Genomic DNA, 27867 nt, shown 5'->3' with positions numbered 1-27867 from the left:
CTTGTACACAAATAGTATATGACAAAGGTATGTAGACACCTGACCATCATACCCATATGTGTTCCTTCCCCAAAAAGCTGCAACAAAAAAAAGCACACAATTGTCTAGAATGTCTTTGTATGCTTTAATGTGATAATTTCCCTTCACTGGAACTAAGAGGCCCAAACCTGTTCCAGCATGACAATGCCCCTGTGCACAAACCTAGGTCCATGAAGACATGGTTTGCCGATTGTGATGTGGAAGAACACCTTTTGGGTGAATTAGAATGCTGACTGTGTGCCAGGCCTTCTCGTCCAACATCAGAACCCAGCCTCACTAATGCTCTTTTGGCTGAATGGGGAAATCCCCACAGCCACGCTCCAAAAGCTAGTGGAACATAAGCATATGAGCATGATGGTCTGGTGTCGACATACTTTTGGCCACATAGTGTCTTATAGGATGTAATACGAAGTCTGCATAGATATGGTGCTTTGGAGCCTTTGAAAATATCATATGCATCAAAAAGGCTCCGTCAGCATTCAAATGAGTCCCTGTATTGTGTTCTGGGGCAAGGCAAAGGTGACACTTTCAGATGACTGTGATCTAAAAAAACCCAACATTGCTCCATTTATTCTCCAGGGCCCTCAGACCTCGTTCCCCCAATCATCCACCAAGGCCCGGGTAACCAGACGCTGACACTGGGCTCCAGTACCGAGCTCCAGTGCCATGTAATGGGCATCCCACCTCCCAGCATCAGATGGGAGAAGGACGGGCAGAGACTCACTGCAGATGGCGTTCACATCAGTCTGATTGAAAATGCCACTTTACACATCAGCAGCCTGCAGGTATTTGACAGACAGTTTAAGGCAAAACATAGATTGTTGGCTTTCATTAGTGTGCTGGAAATTGAATGCACTTAAGACAGATACCCCTCTAAATAGACTTTTTAAGTCAAGTTCACTAAAACACACAGCTAATGGGTGCTGCTCAAAACAATTACCACGACTCCACTGATTCACAGTTCAGATTCACTTTATAATTGTACATTTAAGGCAGTAAAAGAGAAATCACTTTTGACAAAGTTAATACCATATCCAGCAGTATTGGTGCTTTTCAGATATTTAGAGGATCGTCCTGTGCTAAAATAAATCTTACTGCTATGCATTCTCCCAAGTAGCAATAAATGTTTCTACTGTAGCTTGGAGTTTGTTATTAGAAACTATTCACAAAACTTCAGAGAGGAAAGGAATTGAAGGAGTTCTAAAGCTAAGATGAAAGACATAATTGATCCCATTGCTATGACTATGGAAATGTTTTGTGAATGAATATTGACAGGGATTGGCTGATACTATACATACTGTAGATGAAATTGCGATTCCCATTGTCCTATTAAAATAAATCAAAATTAAAGTGCCATAATTACAAGTAGTGGGATTGTATACTGTACACAGAAATACGATATACTTATACTTTATTTAGTACTGCATTGCTTCTTTTAGTATTGTAAGTGTCTGCTTTCCTGAATAACACCACAATCATGACAACATCCTCGTCTCACCACCCAAGACTTATATTTATATTGTTTATCATTGGGGTGTATTTTCGTGATCATAGTGCGTGTATAAAAACAAGGCATAGGATCGGCTGCTTGTGTAATTGCCGTAGGTGGTAATGTGACTCACAGTAAAGAAAGTTTGAATAAAAACATTTTGAATAGAGTTGGTTATTAATATGGTTAGGAGAGCTGCTGTGATATCCAATCAAATCAGTTCATCTCCTTCCCTAAGAACCGTGTGCCTTAACATTTTTGATTCTCCTCGTTATTTATCATCATGCTTAGATATCCATAATCAGTAAAAGCTTTGGGGGATTTTTATTTGTTTTCTTGATTTCTGTTATTCCACTGAGTTAGAGTCACTCGATGTTGTCGAGCAACTAGTGGAAGTAGATGGATGGAGAAATTGGTCCATTATTATTGCTGAACTCCTACACTAGTGCACGCATCAGGATAAAAATTACTTAAATAGCACAAACACGCCTAATTTAAATGTGGCTTGCTTCTAGGTGACTCCTAGTAACATTTCAAAATAGTAACATGCAGCAAAACAGGCCCAAACCATAGTTCTAGCACCACCATGTTTCACAGATGCGATAATGTTCTTATGCTGGAATGTAGTGTTTTCCTTTCTCCAAACATAACACTTCTCATTTAAACTAAACAGTTCTATTTTGATCTCATCCATCCACAAAACATTTTTCCAATCGTCTTCTGGCACGTACATGTCATCTTTAGCAAACTGCAGAAGGGCAGCAGTGTTCTTTTTGGAGATCAGTTGCTTTCGTCTTGCAACCCTGCCAAGCATGCCATTATTGTTCACTGTACTCCTGATAGGCTCTGGTAGACTCATAAACATTAACATTAGCCAATGTTCGAGAGGCCTTTAGTTGCTTAGAAGTTACCCTGGGTTTCTTTGTGACCTTGCAGACTATTACACATCCCATGGGGAGGGTTTTGAACCTCTTCCAACCTGATGAGCATCAACAACTCTTTTTCTGCGGTCCTCAGAATTCTCCTTTGTTCATGCCATGATACACTTCCATAAATATGTGAATTTGACATCAGAATTTAATAGATGCCTGTTCTTTAAATAAAACAGGGTGCTCACTCACACCTGCTTGTCATCCCATTGATTGAAAACAACTGACTCTAATTTCACCTTCAAATTACCTGCTAATCCTAGAGGTTTACAGACTTTTGCCACTCACAGATATGCAACATTGGATCATTTTCCTCAATAAATAAATGACCAAGTATAAAAGAAATCTCATTTGTTTAATTGGGTTCTCTTTGTCTACTTTTAGTACTTGAAAATCTGTTTGAACGTGTGAAAATCTGAAAGTTCACAAACTTTCAAGCACCACTGTAGCAACTTTTGAATGACTAACTTTTACCTCTATATATTTGTGTTAATATATGTAGAAACAGCTTTTATCACCACTTGAGTGTACTCAAAGTTTCCAAGTACCCAGAAAGTACTTTTGTTAATACTTGCTTTGTATGTCAGATCAAGTTTTTTGTTTTTTCGTCTCTTTTTGTCCATGCCTCTGTTCCATACAGTTGCTTCAGTCAAAATCCTATTAAGCACACAAAGTTGTATTAGTAATTAATGAGCTCATTTAGAAATGTAAATAGTGGCTTTGACAGAGTACCAGTTGCTTTTTTTGTCTTGCCTCACCTGCTGTTTGCAGCGCTGAACAGAGTGTATTGGCTATAGTAATTAATTCAGACCCTATGTGATTTATAGTCCTGGGAATTCTAATTAGAAACTGTCAGGTGAAGAAATACTTTAAGCTTCCCTGCAATAAGGTTCATTCACAGTGGTGAACGGTGTAAAGAGACTTCTCCATGCCCAATCCATCAGCGGACTGAAGCAAATCTGTCATGCTGTGATAGAGTTGAACACACGAGATGCATTAACCTATCAAAGGCTTAGATAGCATAAAGAGATATTTCCAAAAGTGGACTGAAATGTTTAATTCACATTATTATGTAAAGCTGGCTTGAATACTAAAGCAGTGCACAGCACTGAACAAGCAACTCTCATTTCAAAGGAGGTCTTTACATGACCTTTTAAAAGCCTCTGCAAAGTAATATCATTTGTATGTACAGTAGCCACTGACTGACCTGATGTTTATTTTTTAATATAAAATCCAATAATACATCAGCTTGCTGATGTATAAATTGAATAATAGACAGTAGATATAGTATATATGTAAGATACAGAGAACACTTCTTTTTATTTATTTATTTAATTAATTAATTTTTTTTTAGGAACACCTATACACCTGCTCATTCATGCAGTTATCCAGTTGCAGTATCAGGCAGATACAAGCCAGGAGCATCAGTTAATGTTCACATGAAGCATGAGAATGGGGAAAAACTGTGATCTCAGTGCAGAAAAGACTGGTTTGAGTGTTTCAGAACCTGCTTTTCTTCAGGGATTTTCATGCACAACACTATCTAGAGTTTACACAGATTGGTGATGAGAAAGCTGGATGGGGAATAGAGAGGTAGATGGAGAACAGAGGAGAATGGCCAGAAAGCTATGGTAAGCCAAATAACCACTCTTAACAGAAAAGCAACTGATTTCTTCTGTTTTTGTGTACATCTCATATTAAATTGTTTCAGAAATTAAAACACAATCTAAGCTAACACAAAGGAAACCTATGTAAACACAAAGTACAGTTTTTAACTGATAATGTGATTTATTGAAGCAAAAAACTTATCCAATACCAACTGGGGCTGTGTGAAAATGTATTTGTCCCCTTAATTACTAATTCCCCAAATTTATGAAACTGCATTCATATTGAGGTTTAGTTGGACTAGACACTGCAAACTCTGTTCAATCTAATCAACACTTAAATAGAACTTTTTCTACAGCATGTAGTTGGTTAAAAGGTCTTACCCAGTAACACACTATGCTAAAGATGAAAGAAATTCCAGAAATGATGAGGAAGAATGTGATTTAAATGCATCAGTCTGGGAAGGGTTGCAAAGCTATTTCAAAGGCTCTGGGACTCCAAAGAACCACAATGAGAGCCATTATCTCCAAATGGAAAAATTCAGCACAGCAGTGAACCTTCCCAGAAATGGCCGGCCTTCCAAAACTCCTCCAAGAGCACAGCAACGGCTCATCCAGGAATTCACAAAAGAGCCAAGGACATCATCAATGGACCTACAGGCCTCTCTTCCATGAATAAAGGTCACTGTTACTGACTCCACTATCAGAAAGACACTGGGCAAAAATGGCATCCATGGAAGAGTGGAGAAGAGAAAACCACTCCTAACCCAGAAGAACATTAAGGCTCGTTTGAATTTTTCCAAAACACACCTTGATGATCCTCAAATGTTTTGGGAGAATGTTCTGTGGACTGATGAGTCAAAAGTGGAACTGTTTGGAAGACAGGGGTCCCGTTACATCTGACGTAAACCAAATACAGAATTCCACAAAAATATCATCATACCTTCTGTAAAGCATGGTGGTGGAAGTGAGATGGTGTGGGGATGCTTTGCTGCTTCAGGGTCTGGGCAACTTGCAGTAATTGAGGGAAACATGAATTCTGCTCTCCACCAGAAAATCCTAAAAGAGAGTGTCCGGTCTTCAGTCCATAAGTTGAAACTCAAGCATAACTCAATTATGCAGCAAGAAAATGATCCAAAGCTTATGAGTAAGTCCTAGTCCTAGAAGTAAGTGAAAGACTGATCTCCAGTTATCTAAAGTGTTTGGCTGCAGTTATTGTTGCTAAAATTGGCACAACCAGATTTTAAATTTAAGGGGGCAATTAGTTCTTCACATGGGTGATAACATTTTTTTGCTTCAATAAATTTTTTTTAAAAAACTGTATTTTGTGTTTACTCGGGTTGCCTTTGTTGTATTTCCTTTGAATATCTAAAACTATTTACTATGAGATACACACAAAAACAAAAGAAATTGAATACATTTTTTCACAGCACTGTATTTGCCTGATTTTATGCATTGCATTGTCACACGAATGGCCGATTGGATATCAGGTGCATGAATGCACTGCATGCATAATCAGGTGTAGAGGTGTTCCTAATAAAGTGGTTAATGAGTACTTTGTGTATGTGTATATTTAGATATGCCTCACCTTTTTTCATCAGTGCTATGCTATTTTGAAAGCTGACAATTGATCATTTTAAGTGGCCTGTATGGCCTGATTTCAAGCTGTTAGACAAAGTCATGTACTCATGCAGAAATGTTTGTCAGTTCCTTGGGTGACCTCTAATTCTCAGCAAACAGGCTGTATCTGCCCAAATGTTCCATTTGATCTTCTCCATTTGGATGCGGAGCGCTGCTTGCAATTATCTCTGCCTGCTTTCATCCATAAAGTGAGATTATTTGGCCTTAACTGTTGCTAGGAGACCGACTCAGGGATGTACGCGTGTGTAGCCTCCAGTTCCACAGGAGAGACGAGGTGGAGTGGCAGCATCACCGTGAGAGGTGAGATAATAAAGAATTCTTGACAATACTAACTTTTTGTGTGTGTGTGTTTGTATGTGTGTGTGTGTGTATGTATGTATATATATATATATATATATATATATATATATATATATATATATATATATATATATATATATATATATCCCAGTGCATGTACATTTTAAATGTTATCCCATGCCAAAGTGTAAGAGGTGTTAATAAAAAATATACATTTTTAAAAAAGCATAACATTACATCGGTATTCTGAGAATAAAGGGCATATCAAGTGAACATGGACATTTAAATATGCACATGGTAATTATTTAAAATTATGCACTTGAATGGGGAAGATGTTTCTTTTTTTTTGGGGCATAAAATCATAAGGCTGAGTTACCTCAATGAGCAGTACACCTGACTGTGTGTGTATGTTTATATAGGACTTTCTGACAGCTTTGACCTTATGGGAACACTTGGCTGGTCCTCATGAGGAAAACTGCTTTATTACAAAATCTGCAGTTTTATTTAAAAAACTAAAAGAGCAAAAAGGTTATAGTTACTGCAGGTGCATTAATAATTATGTCATTGGAAGTCCCTCACAAGGATAGTAAGACAAACATATCCACGTTACAGATACAGAGACATCGTCCCTGGTCCGGCTCTCACAGACCCTGCAGCTGCCTGGTCCCCCACTGAAGCCTGCCGTGACAGACGTGAGCCAGAGCAGTGTCACGCTGACGTGGCAGCCCAACCAGCACGAAGGAGGCGCTGCTGTCACCTCTTATATTATCGAGGCTTTTAGGTAAGCCTGCTAACATCTACAATGGTCCTTTCACACCAATTCGCACCTCCAGTGTGTATTGTCTGTCTGTGAGCATAATGAGTTCCATGACGTTGTGAGTGTGAATCACAAATCTTTAAATGCTGTGGAATTTTTCACCATTCAGTTGAAGTGATAAAAGTCTGTAATACCTACAGCACAGCTCTGAGAGTAGTGCCTGTAATTCAAATCCCAGGCTTATATTAACACACTCATTCTAATACGTTTTCTTTCTATAGTATATCACTATATAGATATATATCGCTTTGATTGTGTTTCCTCTTTTGTAAGTTGCTTTGTATAAAAGCATCCGCTAAACGAATAAATGTAATTTAAATGTAGTAAGAGCTCATTCACAGGGCAGGGACTTGTATGGCAGATGTTAGCCACACTTAATGCAAGCGTGATAATAAATGGATTGTAAGATGTCTTGGATGTCAGTGCTTTTTTATGCCATGGGAGAGTCTTCAGGACAGAGCATTATATGCGTCCCAGTTTCTCGGTAACGTGATGAGAGAAAGAAAAAGAGAGCCTGGTGAGGGAATCACTGTTTATAGCAGCTATAACTTGTGATAATAGCAACTTGCCTTGCGGATGATAAAATATTACATGTAAATATACTGTTTATATACTAAATATAAACTGTGAGAAAGCATGACGTGTGGTTTATTAATAAGTGAATAATGAATAATTATTATGGTTCATTAATAAATGAAAAATCATTGGCGAATCACTGAGGTATATGAAGAATAAAACCCTTCAACAGGTGCTCTTATAGGGAAAAACTTGGTGGTAGTAACAGTATCAAGTTGGACCACATCACACCACTCCATCACTGATTATTTTCCTATAACAGCACGTCCCAAAGTGTTTTATACTTAACATCAAACATCTAGTCAACTTGACTCATGGCAGCAATGCATTAAAAGATGCTGAATGACTGAAATAGATTTTTTTTGCATCAGTCACCTTTTTTATACATCACAGTGTGCTTATGCGAAGCTTGGATTAGTGTACACCCAAGAGAGCGCCGTAATGGTTGGGTTAAAATAAGCTTCTTAAGCGGTCTCACGGGGGGTCATGGCAGTACACAATGATGTGGTTTCCTCGATTTAGCACACCTGACTCAGCTGAATGGAAAATTCCCAAGCACCTCATTGATAGGAGGTTGTTCTTTTTCTCTATCTTTACTGTATGAATCAGTTGTATATAAATAGGTCGAGATATTGTCAGTTAATTCATTATTGTTAAATTTACCACCAAGTCATGCGACACTGGTATTGAAGCTCATTAGTACATGCAAAGCGGCTTTCAGGTACAAACACAATGCAACAGGGCTAACCCCATCCATCACACGTCATTGTGTTCGCTTGTTCAGTTGCTCTTTCACAATGGTGCGTATTGTCGAAAGGTCTCATTAGGGTGATGGCTGTTGGAGAAACACTATTCAGAGGCTGTCATGCTGATGGAGGCACAGGCTAGACTGTAGAGCCTCAGCTTGTCTGTATTAAAGTATACCTTTAATACTCTTTTGTTTAGTTCACAACTAAGTTATATTTTAAAAATCATATTTATGTTCTTGACTTAGTTTTGAAATACATAATACAAAGATATAATATTCCGGTCATTTTGACAGGAGAGTAACAATAGGAAGTAAAATGCATTTGAGTTTACCACTGTTGTTATAGCTAGAAACAGATTTTAAGATAAGATGGGTAGTTGAAGATGAATGTTCTGGTTGTATTGCTATAAAATCCACAGATAGTGTCTGGGGCAACAGTACATTCATGGTGGGGTGTCAGCGAGGTTGGGAGCAGAGTTCAAGTCATTACTTAGCTTTGCTCTGACACCTTATTAAGGATGTGCTTTGATTTATAGTCTCTTCACACTTGTGTTCGCACAGCCTTTGCACATACTGTACATACACCACTGTCCTAACTGGCCCTTGGTGTGTGGTAGAAGGGCTCTCCTCAAATGTGTCCTGCACACACTTGTGGAATGGGTATGTGTGTGCAGTTTCATTCAACAACCATTCAGCATAGATTGTGTTCTGAGTTTTAAAACAGGAGCACCAGTATTAACTTAATTATTAGCATAATTTACTGGTTGAGGCTGATATGTTGCTATTTTGATTGGGTGCAAGCCAAATCTTTTCATGTTTTTCAAGTTTACAGTTGCAATCAAAATTATTCATCCCCATTGCAAATCAGGTTTATTGTCAAAATTTACAGACTTTCAGCTGTTTGCAATGAACAAATCATATAATGACTTCTCCAGTCTCAAAATTATTCAACCCTTGAATATAATCCCTCACAACAGCACAAATATGCAAAACAGATGTTCTCTCAAGCACACCTGATGCAACTAATCAAGGGCTTCATTAGTTGCACCAGGTGTGCTTGAACTGGAACACATGAAATACCCAAACTGGCTAGGGGTCAAAATACATGAAATACCTGGATGGGGCAGAAAAAGGAAGCTATCAACGGCTTCAAACAGATTTCTGAGAAGACAGGTTGTGGAAAAACCCTCGAGTGACTGCAAAAGACCTGCAGCAAGACTTGGTGGCAACAGGCACTGAGGTTTCAGTGAACACAGTAAGGCGCGTGCTAAACGCAGAAAGTTTCCATGCCAGAACTCCAAGATGTACACCACTACTGACCCAAAGGCACGAGAAAAGTCACCTCAAAATCATATAAATAAGCCACAGAAGTTTTGGGATTCTGTTCTGTGGAGTGATGAAACAAAACCGGAACTTTTCGGCACAATGGATCAGCAGTATGTCTGGAGGAAGAAAAACGAAGAAAGAACACTGTCCACAGTCAAGCATGGTGGTGGCTTGGTGATGCTCTGGGGCTGCTTTGCATCCTCTGGCACTGGAAACCTGCAGCGTGTGGAAGGCAATATGGATTCATTGAAATATCAGGAAATCCTAGTAGAAAACATCATGCAGTCTGTGAGGAAGCTGAAACTTGGGCGTCATTCGACCTTCCAACAGGACAGTTATCCCAAGCATACCTCAAATTCCACCAAGGCTTGCTTGCAGAAGAAGTCCTGGAAGATTCTACAGGGCCATCACAGTCACCTGACTTGAACCCTATAGAAAATCTCTGGTGGGATTTGAAGAAGGTGCTTGCAGCACTCAAACCCAAGAATATTACTGAACTGGAGGCCATTGCTCATGAGGAGAATTGGTTAAGATTCCTCAGGAACGCTGCCAGAAGCTATGCATCTCATTTGCAGCATGTCATAACAGCAAAAGAGTGCTCTACTAAGTACTAAAGATGCTTCCCATGAAGGGATTGAATAATTTTGAGACTAGAGAAATCATTATAAGTTGCATTTTCAGTTGAATTTGGGGAAACCACTTGAAGCATTCATTGTGTTGAACTATTTCAGTTGCTTTTGTTTGATTTGTTCATTGCAAACAGCTGAAAGTCTGTACATTTTTATAATAAACCTGATTTGCAATGGTGGTTGAATAATTTTGATTACAACTGTAGTGTATTAATTCAAACTCAGCAATGTTTTACATTTGCACAACTCTGTCCCACATACCGAAAAATACAGTGCCGGGATATTGTGACTTGTTTTTGTACATGCATTATGATCATGGAACACATTTAAAGCTATTCATTTAGCAGTCTCTTTTATCCAAAGAGACTTACAAATGAGGAAACTCAAATTGTTTTTTCTGGGGGGTTTTTTGCCATGAGGGAATAAATGTGCATATCCATATACAATTGAACAGCAAGAACATCTATTTGGGTTACTCATTTATGTTTTGATTGATCATCATGTTGATGTTTTAAAATCTTTTTTTCTTTTTTCACAGTCAGTCAGTGGGAAGCACATGGCAGACTGTTGCAGATCAGGTGAAGCAGGAGAAACACACAGTGTCTGGTCTCTTCCCCAACACTGTGTACCTTTTCATTGTGCGTGCAGTGAACTCGTACGGCCTGAGTGACCCAAGCCCCATCTCAGAGCCTGTCCGAACGCAAGGTGAGTGTAAATAAATGTAAGAACCAGCAGTTTCCTAAATTCTTTTGTATGTGTAGTGCTGTTATGATTGATATGTACACATATATACAGCAGGGTCCAAAGCTCAGTTTAAGGCCTGTTCACACCAAGGATGATAACTATAATGATAAAAATAAAGATACAGTTCTAAACATCGTTCTAAATATAAAAGAATAGCAGAGTCCACACCACAACTATAACAATAACGTCACAGAGATATGAGTCACTTTCAGAATGTTTTTTTCCCAGCTGATGAATGATAAAAACATTGACAGCCAATCAGAATCCATCCTGATTTAAAGAGCTCGAGCATTTAAAGGACGAGACAACATAACTGCAGCGCACGCTTAGAATAAACAGAACGATATCCTGTGTTGGTGTGGACACTAATATAGTTATTATTGTAGTTATCTTTATAGTTATCGTTCTTGGTGTGAACGAGCATTTACACCTTGCATTAACACGGTGGTCAGCTCACAATCAAAACAGTTCTAAATACAAGTGGCATGCATTACAACCAGAATGTGATTGCCTTAGCCAGACCATCTCAATCAGCATTGCACTGTGATTGGATCTCATGCATTATTTTCATTTAAACTATAAAAGTAAAGACACAGGTCACAACCCAACATAATTGCAAATAAAAGGCTACATAATATATGTAGGTTTCACCTGCATATATATTGTAAAAGTATGAAAATTGCTTTCCTACAGCACTTTGCCTACACACAGCAGATGAAGGACTTTTGTCCAAATGTCCTTTTTCTCTAGAAACTGTGTGTACTTTGCTTAACTTTAACTACGTTTACTATTATTACTGATACTGATATTGTACACTACAGTTACATCCATCATTCATGTATATAGAGTGCTACATACTTTGTTACGTGCGTTAGCAGTATGTTTATATTTTAACATTGGAATCATATTTTTATATGAAATGCTCCTGAGTAGCTTATCTAATAATAATAATAAACTTTATTTGCCCGAGTCAGCTTCAGAAAACCCGTTGTATGCCACTGTTGTTAAATTCAGGAAAACAGTCTAAAAAGACAAAAAATGTGGTTTTGGCCAAAGGTTTTTTCTACCTATAACATTTTGACAGCTCAAATTTAAGAAACAAATATATTTCACTTTACAGAAATCCGGCTGTAATATTTTTATTTTTATTTATCCCTAATGAGCAAGGCAATGAAAAATTCCCTGAGTGTATACTATATGTATTGTTTCACCAAATAGATTTTAAATTTACTTTTTAACCTTGCCTTGGCAATCTTCCTGCTAAGAGCACGTTGGGTAAGAAACCAGTTTAACAGACACAGTGAGAAATATATGTCTAAATCTTTGAGTTATTGACCACTGGGCTGGTTTTGTCAAGTACATCTAGCAACTCTGGCATAAAACATTGAACAAAAAATAATGGTAAGTCAAAAAAACTAATAAATAAGATAAGGATTCACTGAGGTACACAGGTCATCAGCAGTTTAGGCCATTTAGAGAAAAGAATTTTCAAACCCACCTGGAAGACAGAGATAGCAATTGCAGTTCTTTGGAGACAGAGATGATATCTGCTTTTATTTGTTGTTTTATAAGAATATGTGCAAGTTTTAGGGGAGGTATTGCCTATTGAGCAGCAGAAATAATAATAATAATTCTGCTCGTAGCAAATCGACTCGATAAAGACGTGATCATACTTTTCCTTCTTATTAGCAAAAATATGTGTAATCAAGTTTTGTGTGTGTGTGTGTTTCAGATGGCAGTCCCAACAGTTCGCCAATCGATCACAGGCGTGTGCAGGCGGATTTAGCAGAGGTCACAGTGTATCTGCATCCTCCAGAGATCCTGACTCCCACCAGCATACAGATCTCATGGACTGTAAGAACACATCTTTATAATCTGAATAACACATTCATTTTCAGCTTAGCAAACCTTATACACATTAACAGCTAGTGTGTTGTGTCATTTCAGGTTGAGCGTGAGCCTTACTACATTCAGGGTTACAGGCTGCTGTACAGGCCATCGGGCAGCGCCTGGCTGGTTCAGGACATAAAGGCAGCGTCCAAACACACAGCAGTGTTATCAGAGCTGCACAGAGGCACAGAGTACGAGCTCAAATTGAGGCCTTACTTCAAAGAGTACCAGGGCTCTGACAGTGAGCTAGTAGTGTTTCACACCCCAGAGGAGGGTAAGGTTTTTTATATTAACTAATTCCTTTTCTGGTTTTATTCGAGTGTATCAAATACCTTCTAGCTAGAAACACTCTTTTATGCACCTTCAGTGTACCAGTTCCTGTATTGCCCATGCTGCCAACTTCAGTTATCTGACCCCAACCTCATTTCAGGACACAGGGATAGTGCTGTAGGGGTTTTTTTTTTTAGGCCAGGGGTATCAAAATGAGTCCTGAAAATTTAGTGGGAAACCTTTTCTGATATGCTCAAATCACCTCAGGAAGGGTTTCTTTTTGGGGAAAAATGAGAATGGGGGGGGGGGGGGGGGGGGGGGGGGCTTTATGAGCTTGGCTTAATGCCTCGTTTGAACATGAAAACCGTTTTATAAAACCATGGTTATATTGCAAGGTGACATTATTAAAGTGTTGAAAATGATTAGGATTTGTCAACGTGTAACCAAAGAGGGTTTTACAGTAAGTCCCTGCAGTAATCTTTAATATTTTAATCTTTGCACTCCCCTCTTCCCCAAGCAGGTTTTGTTTCATAAATGTTGCTGATAATTGAGATGAATGCAAGATATATTGAGAATTTTAGCATAAAATGGACAGTTGCGTTGCTATAGAATTGAAAATGATGAAGTGGGTCCATGGGACATTCACTGCTTTGTAGCGAACAGAGCATAAGGGATCACAGAATACTTGGATATAATCAGAAATTAAACTCTTCCGAGCTTATTTTTTTCTCTACTTTCTCAGTGCTAAGTGGCCCCCCTCAAGCTGTCAGTGTGGTCCAGTTAGATAACAGCTCAACAGTGCGAGTGTCCTGGGAGCCTCCTTTAGCTGATATCCAGGATGAGCCAATTTTGGAGTACAGGGTAAGAGCCCTGGCTTTGTACCTACATTTTTTTCACCATAGTGTCCCATTTTGGAAAAGTTTGGAAAACTTTTATGTTTATGCCATGTACCATTTGCACAACGTTGAGCACGGTACTTAGTGAGACTCTTGTGTCCCGTGCAGGTGTGGTGTGTAGGGAATGTGTCTGGACTTCAGATGCAGTTAAACCAAAGTGTGACCGGGGAAGTCCTCCACGTACTGGTGGATGACCTGGTTCCCGAGATGCTGTACAGCGTGCAGGTGGTTGCAGTGACCAGCACCGGACCTGGAGAACCCAGCGAGCCAGTATTTATTTTCATCAGTGAGTGCTTTCCTGTGACAGCTGTCTGGAGCTGGAGCTTAGGGTGACATTTATTGGATGTTACAGATTGAATTGGAGAAAATTCCTATGCAATTGCAAATCATGTTTATTGAGCTCCAGAGTACACATAGATGAACAGATTGGGGTATGTGATATTAATGCTTTTTCACTACAAGTCAAGAGCCAGGCAATAGCAAGTCAAATGAACATAAACTCAGCCTTTTATGAGATCAAATATTGAGCAAATATTTCAAATGATCTGCTTAATATATATAGTTGTAGTTTTCATTTGCAGCATGAATTTTGAGCCTCTAACTAAATGGTTTAAGACAGGGGTTTCCAAAAGAATTTTTATCAACTGAATTCCTAAATTATTTGCTTTATGTTCCTTTTTAAATGGACTAATAGACTAGATTTTAATTGACTAACATTAAGTAAATGGCTATTTTTTAGCATGTTCGTTTTCTCTTCATGAAATATGTAATGATTACTATTGTACGTAATTTTAACTTGTAAAAAATATATATTTTAAAATTGTAATTGAACGTGAGATTGACATTTTTATTATGGGCCCTTACTCCAATGACACCCAGAACCCCTAATGGTTTGCTAGCCACTGCTTGGGAAACACTGTTTTAACAAATTCAATAGGTCACAGTGTGGACATCATCCATTACAGAGACTTGACATACAACCAACTTAAAATAAAAAGAGGACATCTGCTTCCAACAACCGTACATTAATAGCCACCATGGAATATAATGCACATTCAACCTCAGCATCAGGAAATTCCAGGTAGCCGCTGGATCAGAAACCTCAAACAGCTCTTTTTGGTTAGAAGCAATTGACCCCCCATTAATGACCTACTTTCCGAGAGCTCATGCCCTCAACATAGATATACTGTATCAGTTGGCTGTATGTAAAATGTGTGATTGCATCTATCAAGGCAAGCTGGTAGAGTCAGTGACGTATCCTGACCTTCTAGAAAGCTTGGTGTGACGTTTTCTCCCAAGATGACCCCTATAAAAGTGTGATTGAAGTGTCAGTTTCTAATTATGTTGGTGGTTAATCGGTCACGCAAGGCCATCTGTCTATGTGATGTGAGTTAGCTAGACTGCATCAACTCAGACACCACAGAGGGGAAAAAAATCCTGATCGGATCATTTTCCTTTTGGCATTTCAAGATTTGTAATTTTTTTTAATTGACTAAGTTAACAATGAAATGAAACTATCACAATAATACTGGCAGAGATTAAATACATTAAACTGACTTTAATATGAAGTACAGACTGTCAGCTATAGCATACCGTACAGCTGTGGAATGGAAATCAATTACCTGACCTGAACCTTATTTCACATGCGGTTTTCTGAACTCAAGACAAGCAGGAACTGAAAATGTTCGAATGTCTTCCACAGTATCACAGGATTTGATGTAACCAATACAAACACAATCGCCCTCAAATTAAAGCCTACATTCTGCACTTTAGCCTAATGAGCGTTAAATTACTTATAAACTGCATTGTAATTTAGATTTTTTTTCCTCTCAATTTAACAGCAACCATCACTAAACTGATGGATAATTCTCCTGCAGAGTATGACATACATTATCACTAGTTTGACCCAGCTGTATTGATGTCAGTGCCGTTATTGTGTCTTTTTTAGAATCCCATATATCTGACAAATCTTACATTACATTCAGTCATACTTTACCTTCCACTTGATGACACTGAACATCCAAACTGTCATCCACATCCTCTTTCTTTCTCTCTCTCTCTCTCTCTCTCTCTCTCTCTCTCTCTCTCTCTCTCTCTCTGTAGCCCCTGTAGGAGAGCCCTCATTGCCTGTGCTGAATGATGACAGCAGTAGTCTTTCGGAGCACATCTCGGCACTGTTCAGACAACCAGCTTTTATTGCCACTCTGGGTTCAGCCTGCTGGATGGTGCTGATGGGCTTCAGTGCCTGGATTTACTGCAGACACAAGAGAAGCAAAGAGCTCGGCCACTATGCCACCTCTTTTGCCTACACACCTGCAGGTATTGATGAAATGACATATACCACATTGCCATTATCTTCCTTCCAGAAAACAATAGTAGTGTTTTAATGTTTAAGCACAAGTCTCAAATTGACCCAATTTTGCTGGTCAGAACTTCTAACCTACAGGGTGATCCAAAAGTCTCAATACATAGGGAACTACTGTATGTATGCCAGCACCATGTTGGTTGTCCCTTTCAGTGAGTGTTTTGAATTTGTTAGTAAGTTTGGCAACAGTATAGCGTTTGATGTGCTTGCCATGCCAGGTCAATCGCAACCTTTCAACAGCTTCCCGATCCAGCCATGAGAATGATTTCAATACATTCTTCTTCTATCAAAGGCATTCTTAAAGGCTACCTGAAAAAAAAAAATCTAATAAAAACTAAGTATGACATGTTGGTAAAAAGTGTTAATTTCCCCTATGTACTATGAGACTTTTGGGAGACCCTGTATTCTGTTTGACATTGTTGTCACACTGAAAATTCAAAGGAAATCCAAGCGCAAGAGCAAAAAAATATCTGCAGTATTAATTTAAGTGTGTGCACAAAATGAAAGACTAAACAAAACTCTCTGAGAGATTAAAGAATCGTAATTATTCACTGTTCCCTTGATTTCTGGCAGTAATATAATGCCTTAATCTATTTTCTTGCTTTACTTACTCATATTCTCAAGAGCTAGAGATGAATGGTATTAACGTTCCTTTTTCTCCCAGTTGGCCTCTCCAATGGTGACCGAGCAGGACTTAGCAATGGAAGGTATTAAAATTCCATCTGCTTATACAGTACTTTTGCACATGCTTTTAAAAAGTATCAAACTTCAAAACATATGTAATGACATTGCTCTATAGGCCATGCTTGCTTGGGTCCAACATGGTTAACTATCCCTGGCTGGCAGATTCTTGGCCGAACAACAACTTCAACCAGAGCAGTAAAGACTCCATGAATTGCTGTACTGGCAAACACAACTCCAACGACAGATATTACAACAGTAAGAGTCTTCTCACATGATGACAGTGATGGAATTTTTTTCACATTTCCCAGTATTTCTTTTTAATTAAGGATGATGGTCAGTTGTGCTGATGGTTCGGGGACTTGGGGTTGGGTATGTGTGGTTAAGGTTAGACTTAAACTAGCTGTGCACTACCTAGTTACCCAACAACTTATGTAACAGCCTAATTAATGCTGCATAGAAGATTTAAATATTTCTGTTTATTCAGGACATATTTCACTGGCTATTATCGCTGATTATTTAACTCAATGACACTATCCATATTTGTACTGGTATTTGTTTTGTGATGCAAATATCCCTATCTGTATCTGGGTTTTGATTTAAACCTGAAATGATCATTTAAACATTGTTTTATTTACATTATATATAAATCCTATAACGATGTCCCCAGAAACACTGGAATATGCTGGAGAAAAAGCTGGAAGTGCACTGTCAGCACAGTCTGTGAATTCTGGCTCCGACAGTTCTTTAACCTCACCTACATCTTAATTGGCTTCAGCTAAGGATTTCAATTAGGGACTCTTTCTTCTAGCAAATTTAGTTGGTTCTACTTCCAAAAATATAAACAGATTAGTAGACTAATTTAAACCACCATGACCCTGACCAAACAGTTACTAAGGATGAATGAATGAGCACTGCATGGTCATGTTACTGAACATGGTCGCGCTTTGTAACCGCAAGCTGCCCACTCGCTCATGCCCACATGAAAGTACTATAGAGCGTAGAAGCTAATAAAAGTATTTGAATATGAATATTGTATATTTGATTTATATACACCACATAAAATGTAAAAAAAAAAAAATGAATAAATACATAAAAATTTCCTGTGTGTATTTTATAAATATACAATACATGCACTATTCCAGTCTCGGCCATATGCCCTGTTAACCTTTGTGGCAATATTTCTTTAAAAAAAATCAAAACAATACAAAACGAAAGTGTGCCTCCTGTTAATATCTGTATTTATATCCATTTAGAACACATTATCTGTTCATTCCAGGAAATGTATTCATATTTGGTTTCATCTCTATTTATAGCACAGATCTGGTATGATGGTAAGAAATCCTTAAGGGACTAAATCGAAATATTTAGGGGATGGACAAGTGGGGTGGCAGTTTTGCAGGAAATAACTGCCGCCATGTTTTTAACTAGGGAGAATGCATCCCCTATCAAATCAAGCCCTGTGTTTGTCCTCCACTTCAAAAATGAGTTTCCCTTGTTCCTTTGTTCTCCAGCTACAGGGACAAGCTTCCTGAGGCCGAACCAAACATACAGCCCAACATCCAACGAAGGTGCCATCTATAGCACTATCGACAGAGCTGACGAGTCACAGCATGACCTGAGTAGTGTTTACTCTCATGACCTGTACATCAGCTCACCAGTCCTGTCCAAACCTGACCTCGACCAGTGGAGCTTACAGTCTGACCTCAGTACAGCAGAATATGCCCAACTCCAGTACCCAAGGACGGACACTGGTACTGTGGCTCAATTTTACCTTCTGTCTTAACACTCATTTTCTGTTTACTACATAGTGCACTGTATGTTGCATTATGTAGCAGTTAAATTGTAGGGTTTATTTTAGAATTACCAAGATACTGTTTTTGTTTGTTTGTAGTCTTTTTTCACAATATATCACTATTATATTTATACTCTTTCACCTTGTCATGACTTAAACATGTCTGTAAATACCGTAAATGCCATTTTGACAATTTTTTATGTAGTCAAGGAAAAATTTTAAAGGTAAAATCAAGTATTAAATAATTTGTTCAAAAAATGTAACACTTGTTAAAAAATGTAGTTGACCTGAACATAAGGGTGAAGTTATTAGATACTTACATAAGCCAGTCTTGCCATTACATACAAGACAATTTATGCCAATTCAAATGAAATTATTAAATGTACTCTCTTATTACAGCTAATGTGGAAATGCAGAAGCCTTGTGAGTCAGCGACGTATAACTGGTCCAATGTTCTGTCCCTGCCGCCACCACATACCCGAGAACAGAGACAGCAGCCCAGGTCAGACTCAACAGCATGCACTGTCTTATACAAAGCCAACAGATGAATTACTAAGACTTAAATGGTAGGACAAGATTACAGCATCATGTTTTGAAATCAAGAGTTCAAAATGTAACACTACTTTTTGACTAGAGTTGAACCATTATTATTATGAACGTAGCATATTTCAGATGAGAAAAGATAAATACCTTTAAAATACAAGTATATCTAAAATATTTTCAATATACGAATCCAAATCTATTTGACAATTTCTGTAACTTGTATGAAGGTCATGAAGGAATATCTGCAAACCCTTACAATAAATGTTCTTTTGGTATAAATTAAATTTACACTGTATTGCCAAACGTTTGTAGATAACTTCAACAGTCACACCACATAAACTTGTTGAACATCCAATTCCAGATTTAGCCCCCCTTTGCTGTTATAATAGCCTCCATTTTGTTTGTCGTCTTCATTTTGTCTTATGCAAATTTTTGCACTCAACCTTATGTTCGAAAAGTTGCAGTCCTATGTATATTCATTTCATGCCCAATATCCCTTTGCAGTGTGTTTTTTTTTTTGCCAGATTATTTTTGACATCTTTCTTAATTACCCAGCCTTGTGCTGGACTGCTCTCAGTGGACAGAACGCAGGTGGAGAGTAAATAAAGGACCCATTTTATCTTCTTATAGTGACAGCTTATAACTTATAATGACAGAAGCTAATGAAGTTAGAGCTCAAGTCCAAGCTTCAGTGCCACACTAAGAGACCAAGCAAGATGAGACCCGGGCCACCTGAGCATAGCCGCATTATAATAGCTGCTGGCAGTGCACTGTGCAATGAGACACATCAACTTAACTTCCTCCTCTTCTCATATCATGTTTGGAGCGTTGCCCTCTGGGATAGGCTGGGTTTAAGAGGATTTTTTTGTTACAGTGTTCAATATGTAATACCCATAAATCCTATCCACAAACAGCCCAAGGGTCTGTGGTCTTCTGATAGTCGATCCATTTATTTGCTGGTGTGATTCTCTGTCATGCTGTTGGATAATTACCTCAGGTCTCAACGGGTGGTATGGCTATAATACTTAAATGAGTCTCAGATTTCAGTAATCCAGGTCATTTCGATTTGTGGTAACTGGATCCTCTTCAGGATTATAATATGTGCATGGTATGTGCATTGTCTCCCGGTCCTGCAGGTGCGAGGATGATGAAGACTGGTGTGCCCCTTTGCCGGAGAGGACTTATCGGCTGGAGGGTTTGGAGAACGCAGCAACGTTGCCTCTGAGAGGAGAGCGCTGTGGGCGAGCTACCACCTACAGCCCGCAGTTCACAGCCACCCTAAATCCATCTCCCAATGAGGAACGAATGCCAGTTAATCCGTGTTTACAGCATCCTGACTTACTGCTACGGTACACACACAAATACACACATCTTACACACCTACACATCAGAGGCAAGACTAGCCCCCATCTTTCCTGGCCAGCTCCAACGTTTCCAGATGGCTAGCAAACTGAATCAGCATCCATTCTGATGAAAAAATTAATGGCTAGAGAAAAGACAGGTCAGATGCAGGGTTTATGCAATATACACACTATGCATAATAACAAACAAGGAACAATTGGCATTTCATGCAAGTTATGAGACTTTGCACTATTGATACTAAATGTAATAGTGTTCTGTTCACTTTATAGCAGGGGTGGTTGGTTTTGAAAGATAAAAATACATCAATATAAGGTTTCATTTTTGGAATCCTCTTCGTATTATTTGCTCTTAACAAAGCTGATTATTTTGGATTTTTGGAGAACCAAGCACAACTATCTTCTAGCCCAGGCTGTAGATTGATGCAGCCTATCAGTGACAGTTTTGTCAAGTGATTGCACAGAGTAAAACACCCCAAGTGTTCCCATCAGCGGTGATGTGAAATACAATTTTGGGTGTAATGAACCTGAATGGAGTGGGTTATTTACTTTCATCATTTTGACCCAAAAAATTCTTCACCCATAATAGTTTCATTGTCAAGCTATTGATAGATATTAGATTTTAGCCTTCCATCTAATATCATGACCAGACATCAGTGTGTAATAATATTAAGAACATTTACAGTACATTATTTCAGATGATATAACCTTTTAGCTTGGTAAAATCTTTTGCTAGCGTGTAGACAAGCCACACTGTTATAAAATGGCTGCCTAGCTCGGATCCTTATAATCATATATTCACTTATTCATTGATCATTCATTGTAGCATTTGCTGTCTTAATGACAGAGACTGTTGATGTATATACAGTTACAGAGACTGAATATACCGAGACTGTTGTCCCTTGTCATGTGAGAACCATAATTATTGGTACCATTCAAGTGAATGGCCAGAAATGACTAAAATAAACATTGCACACCAGGGGTCTTCAATTTTATCCACAAAGGATTGGTGTTGCTACACAGTTTCATTCCAGACAAATAGTAAAAGAACATTACCATACTAATTGTATATACTAATTCTAAATATCAATTGTAACAGTGTCAATAATATTGGACCCTTTGTTTTTCAGAGAAAAATGCACTTAAAAAAATGTTTTATGTTTGAAAATATGTTGCAATGTAAATGTAAAAACTCAAAATACAGTATCATTCATTGTATTGCATTTGTTCTTATTTACTTTTTTTGGTTTCTGAATTATCTCTGGTAGGAAATATTTATAATTAAGACTAGAGTGTTTGAAGGGCATCACAAGTACATGCTGAAAAGAAAACACATTCCTTGATGAGAGCCAGACAAAGACAAATATCTGGGTCTAATGAGGTCTTGAGGATCAAGACTTCAGATCTGCCACACTAACATTCAGACAAATGTTATCATCAAGTAGAAGTTAAAATGTTCTTGGGTTTGTTCTTATTCAGCAGTAAGGGGCCATGCACACCAAATTCCAAATCAACTCAGCCCAACCCAAACCTACTCAGTAACCTGGAATTACAGAACTGCAGCCTGCCCCGTCTGCCAGGCCATTGGAGAGACATCTCCCAAGTGGAGAGGTCTCAGCATTTAAAAGGTAAACCCTTTACCAAATAATCTGTTTCAAAACTCTATCATCAGGCTCCATCATGGGCTAATATAATATTACCAGTTCTCTAATTATGTCATTTCTATATCTGATTTTATCCTTAAAAAGGTGAGATTGCTTTATTTGTGCATGAGAAATCAATTCCATCCCCCACTGAGCAGCCACGGTCCAAAAAGACATCATCCAGAGATGGACCCCGGAGAAGAGAAACCTTAAAAACAGGAGGTTAGGAGAAAAAATTTTCTTTTTTCAGATTTAGGTGTTGTATAGTGCATGTCGCAAACTTTTCGTTTGTTTATTTGTGCAGATCTGCCCCCTCCGCCTGAACCCCCTCCCGCAGAAGGCTCTCAGGTGGACCTGGCAGCCATGTCGAAGGCCAGAACACAGCCACCTAGCCGAGAATGGAGGGCAGATCAGAGAACACAGAGCCAGTGGAGCACAGAAGGTCTGAAAACCTACTACACACTCACAAATAGGGTCAGTCACCCATCCTGTAACTATTGTCATTCAAGGAATGAATGGCTGCAGGATGCCAGATGAATGTAAACAGGCCTATTCATGTATAAAGTCAATCACAATCAAAGGCTTTCAATAAGGTATGCTCTTATAAGGTCAGACCCCTAATTTGATTCCTTTCCTTCAGTGTATCCTGTTTGATTGTAAATCCTTTAGTGTCTGTTTGAGTGTAAATGCTGAATGCTGTGTTTATATACAGATGAGGAGCTTATCCATTACAGTGTGAATATGCAGTCCAGGAATCACATGTCCAGTCAATGTTCTCCTCCTGCAACTTCCAGCTCTTGCTCTCATCCCTCCACAGCTTCCCACACCAGGAGGAAAAAAGAGGTGGGCTGAGGATGTTAGCACAGTTATGTGTGTGAATGTTTCTTGACTAATTCATACTAATTTGAACCAATTGATCCAGGCTCCTTGAAAGCATGCATATGTCATACTCATATACACAAGAACATATAATTAGACATTTGTTAAACTGTGTGTGTGTGTTTGTGTTTCCACACTACTTGATTCAATAGGCCTAAATTATTTAATTACAGTATTTACTACCAACACAGAACAGACAGTGCAGTAGAACAGATATCGATATGCAGCAACACAACAACACGTGTCTCAAACATCACCAGGTCCATAATTAGTGTTTCATTGATAAATATCATGTCTTTAAAAAGGAGTAATGAAGCTCTGATTAGCTATAGTGTTCATTTTGTTAACGAAAACTATGATGAAAAATGTTCGTCAACGAACTTTTCTTCCATGACTAAGACGAGACGATGATAAGATGACACAGATGTCATTAAACACTAACTGTGACTGTATCAACAAGCAATATTGTTGATGGGAAAAAAAGATGATACTAAAATGTAGTTTAAATAAATAAAAATTTTACCAAGACATCTCTTTATTTTCTGAGCTTCACAACACATGCTTATGGAAGTGTGTCATGGCATGAACAAAGGAGATTTCTGAGGACCAAGTCAACTCTTTCAGAAAAAGAGTTGTTGAAGCTCATCAGGCTGGAACCATCTCTAAAGAGTTTGGACTCCACCAATCCACAGTCAGACAGATTTTGTACAAATGGAGGAAATTCAAGAACGTTGTTACCCTCCCCAGGAGTGGAGACCAACAAAGATCGCTCCAAGAGCTAGATGTGTAATAGTCAGTGAGGTCACAAAGTAACCCAGGGTAACTTATAAGCAACTAAAGGCCTCTCTGACATTGGCTAATGTTAATGTTCATGCATCCACCATCAGGAGAACACTGAACAATAATTGTGTACATGGCAGGGTTACAAGAATAAAGTCACTTCTCTCCAAAAAGTACATTTTTGCCCATCTGCAGTTCAAAGTTCATGTGGACATGCCAGAAGGCTATTGGAAAAATGTTTTGTGTATGGATGAGAGCAAAATAGAATTTGTTGGTTTAAGTGAGAAGCGTTATGTTTGGAGAAAGGAAAACACTGCATTCCAGCATAGGAACATTATCGCATCTGTGAAACATGGTGGTGGTCGTGTCATGGCTTGGGCCTGTTTTGCTGCATCTGGGCCTGGACAGCTTGCTATCAGTGATTGAACAATGAATTATGAATTATAACAGTGAATTCTAAAGGAAAATTTCAGGACATCTGTCTGTGAACTGAATCTTAATAGAAATGGGTCATGCAGGAAGACAACGACCCCTGTGGTATAGCGGATTGTCCACTAATAGCAGGGCTGGACTACATGACTCCAAATGCCGAAGTGTCCTTGAGCAAGACACCAAACCCCAAGTTGCTCCCAATGGCAGGCTAGCGCTTTGCATGGCATGAACCGCTAAGGTTAAAAGGTGCTATATAAGTGCAGACCTTTTACCAAGTCGTTCTACCAAAGTCCTGACCTTAATCCAATAGAAATATTGTGGAAGGACCTGAAGCAAGCAGTTCATGTGAGGAAACCCACCAACATCCCAAAGTTGAATCTGTTCTGTACTGAGGAACGGGATATAATTCCTCCAAGCCGATGTGCAAGACTGATCAACAGTTACCGGAAATGTTTAGTTGCAGTTATTGCTGCACAAGGGGGTCACACCACATACTGAAATCAAATGTTCACATACTTTTGCCTCTCACAGATATGTAATACTGGATCATTTTCCTCAATAAATAAATGACCAAGTATAATATTTTTGTCTAATTTTTTAAATTGGGCGCTCTCTATCTACTTTTAGGACCTGAAAATCTGATGTTGTTTTAGATCATATTTATGCAGAAATATAGAAAATTCTAAAGGGTTTGCAAACTTTCAAGCACCTCTGTATTTAACTTGACAAAAAAAACAGGACAAGGTTGACTAAATATGATTTAAAAAAAATTATCGAGGACATTTGACACAGGACTAAGACTAAATAAAAAAAATAACTGACAAAATGAACACAGGGTACTGTATCTTTGTGGTTAGCACGTTTGCCTCACACCTCCAGGGTTAAGGGTTTGATTCCCGACACAGCCCTGTGTGTGTGGAGTTTGCATGTTCTCCCTGTGCTTTGGGGGTTTCCTCCCCCAGTCCAAAGACATGCATTGTAGTCTGATTAGCATGTCCAAAAAGTGTCCATAATGTATGAATGGGTGTGTGTAAATGTGTGTGTGTGTGTGTGTGTGTGTGTGTGTGTGTGTGTGTGATTGTGCCCTGCGATAGATTGGAACCCTGTCCAGGGTGTCCCCCACCTTGTGGCCCTATGCCCCATGGGATAGGCTCCAGGTTCCCGGCCACGCAGGAGAGAATCTCTGTTTTTTGTGCTGTCCCCTGTCCTGCCCCAGCAGTTTATATAATCATGTGTTTGTTTGCTTGCAGAACGTGATGTGAGTGGAAGATGATGATGAGTTTCGTCATCAGTGTCCTGCTGTTCCATGTGATCCAACAAACTTTTATTGCAAATGATGTCCAGTAGAACACAAGAGCCATACATGTGTATGTGATTCCCATCCACCTCCTTAAGCTGTTTGTTTGTTTGTTTGTTTGTTTAATGAATTTTTATTTATTTATTTTTGTATGATTCCTTGCTAAGTTGAACCCCTGCTTTTATCCATATAATATTTTTGACTGTGCTTTGCGTGAGTGAAAAACAAATGATGATTTTTGTCAGACGTAATGTCTCTGAATGTATTTTTTTTCTATTTACCTTGATACCTCGATATTTACATTTAATTCCATGCTGTTTATGTTGTGTGATACTAGAGTCTCTGCGTCTAAACCCATAGCAGTTTTATGGTAGAATAGTACAGCTATTTACGATCCAGCATCATCGCTTCAAATCCGTCCACACTGCAAAACTGTCATCTGCTCCAGAGAGATGAGTCTTGCCTGCTGAGCTGCACTGCTGACATACAAATAAAGAAACCGTGCAAGCTAAAGTGCTAATGTTATAAACAATGAATGGAAGTTAGTAGGGCATATTAATATTATACAGATGAGAGGACCATGTTGAACACATTAGCATTAAAATCATTTATGTCCTCTGTCGTATTTTGGATTGTGCAAGAAAACACAATAAAGCAAATGTTGAAATACATTTTTTTAAATAATAAAATGATGGAGTTTGTCTGGAAGCTTTCTTTTATTACCTGCTTGGAATGATTGAACTATGACAGATAAACTACTCTGAGCTCTATTTCCATTCCAGTGCAGTGTAATGTGCTAGTAAACACCAGATTTTTTTTGTTTGGGCACAAGCCAGTTTTGCATTTATAACCTTTTCCTAGTATGGTCCTTTGCTGAAGTTGGTAAAGTGGTGCAAAATGGGGGTGTAACATTCAAAATCTGCCAACATAGTGGGATTTCTAAACCTATTTTTGGCCAAATAGGTGCGTGCGTCATCCTCTCCCAAGATCCCTCTTGAGATGCAGGGATATTTTCCTGACTTAAAGCGTTGGAGTTACAGTATAGGTCTTTTCCCATTTTTAACAAGACCATTTTGTGGATGTTTAGTACTGGCCTGTATCGCCCAGTTCAGCTTAAATAAACCAGTTCATCCGAATCCTATCTGAAAACAACAGAATTCATTACTACAATATACATAATTCTTAATTATAAGAACAAATGTCTCAGTTCTGGCTATGAAAGGTCAGTTTTATAGCAAAAGCATTTACAATGCTTCTGTGACACTAAAGATTTTACCTGTGTGGAAAAAAAATGCAGCAGGATGGGGTTAGGTTTAGGGTTCATGTCTATCTAAATCCATTTAAGAATAAAATTTCTCCAAAACAACCCAAACAAAAACAGTTTATTTACAGAAAGTATCAATAGGACATGCAGTCTAATGTACATTTTACAGTTTCATTGTATTACAGTGCCCTCCACTAATATTGGCACCCACAGTAAATATGAGCAAAGAAGGCTGTGAAAAATTGTCTTTATTGTTTAAGCTTTTGATCTTTTGTTAAAAAAATTCACAAAAATATTCTGCTCTCATGGAAATCAAACAATTGCAAACACAACACAGGTTTATTTTTTAAAAAAAAAACCTTTAAATTGTGTGCAACAATTATTGGCACTCCTATGAATTCATATGAGAAAAATATATTTTAGTATATTCCCATTGACATTTATAATTTTTTTTAGTACAGCTAGGTGACTAGGAAACGGAAATTGTTCTACCATGACTTCCTGCTTCAGGGGGGTATAAATATAAGGTAATCATAGACCAAATTCTCTTAGTCATTCATAACAATGGGTAAGACCAAGGAATATAGCTGTGATGTGTGGCAAAAGGTTGTTCACAAAATGGGAAGTGGCTATAAGAAAATAGTACAAGCATTGAAAATGCCCATTTCCACCATCAGGGCAATAATTAAGAGTTCCAGTCAACTGGAAATGTTATGAATCAACCTGGAATTGGTCGTGTGTCTGTATTGTCTAAATGCACTGTGAAGTGTCCAAAAAATCTCCAAGGGCCACAGATGGAGAATTGCAGAAGTTAGTTACGTCTTGGGGTCAGAAAGTCTCAAAAAACTACAATCTGAAGTCACCTACGTCACCACAGGTTGTTTGGAAGTGTTTCAAGAAAATAGCCTCTACTCTCAACCAAAAACAAACGC

General features: G+C 38.4%; 1 protein-coding gene across 1 annotated transcript in view; it reads left to right on the top strand.

Annotated features, from left to right (window-relative positions):
* The window catches only part of LOC128621707 (roundabout homolog 2-like), an 82986-nt gene extending 55777 nt beyond the window's left edge, over positions 1-27209 (top strand). Inside the window, exons 9-27 of the mRNA XM_053647663.1 lie at positions 619-824; positions 5921-6002; positions 6615-6783; positions 10637-10803; positions 12575-12696; positions 12790-13006; positions 13745-13863; positions 14007-14184; positions 16002-16217; positions 16928-16970; positions 17063-17202; positions 18459-18698; positions 19139-19241; positions 20419-20631; positions 22120-22268; positions 22389-22505; positions 22588-22725; positions 22996-23126; positions 25625-27209. Coding sequence (XP_053503638.1) covers positions 619-824; positions 5921-6002; positions 6615-6783; positions 10637-10803; positions 12575-12696; positions 12790-13006; positions 13745-13863; positions 14007-14184; positions 16002-16217; positions 16928-16970; positions 17063-17202; positions 18459-18698; positions 19139-19241; positions 20419-20631; positions 22120-22268; positions 22389-22505; positions 22588-22725; positions 22996-23126; positions 25625-25636 — 2762 coding nt within the window. The 3' untranslated portion in view covers positions 25637-27209. The remainder of the gene's footprint in view (positions 1-618; positions 825-5920; positions 6003-6614; positions 6784-10636; positions 10804-12574; positions 12697-12789; positions 13007-13744; positions 13864-14006; positions 14185-16001; positions 16218-16927; positions 16971-17062; positions 17203-18458; positions 18699-19138; positions 19242-20418; positions 20632-22119; positions 22269-22388; positions 22506-22587; positions 22726-22995; positions 23127-25624) is intronic.
* The last annotated feature ends 658 nt before the right edge of the window (positions 27210-27867 follow it).

Source organism: Ictalurus furcatus, chromosome 17 (genome assembly GCF_023375685.1).
Source record: "Ictalurus furcatus strain D&B chromosome 17, Billie_1.0, whole genome shotgun sequence".
NCBI lineage: Eukaryota > Metazoa > Chordata > Actinopteri > Siluriformes > Ictaluridae > Ictalurus > Ictalurus furcatus.
The sequence above is the reverse complement of the archived record's forward strand: the minus strand, read 5'-3'. Positions and strand labels throughout refer to the sequence as shown.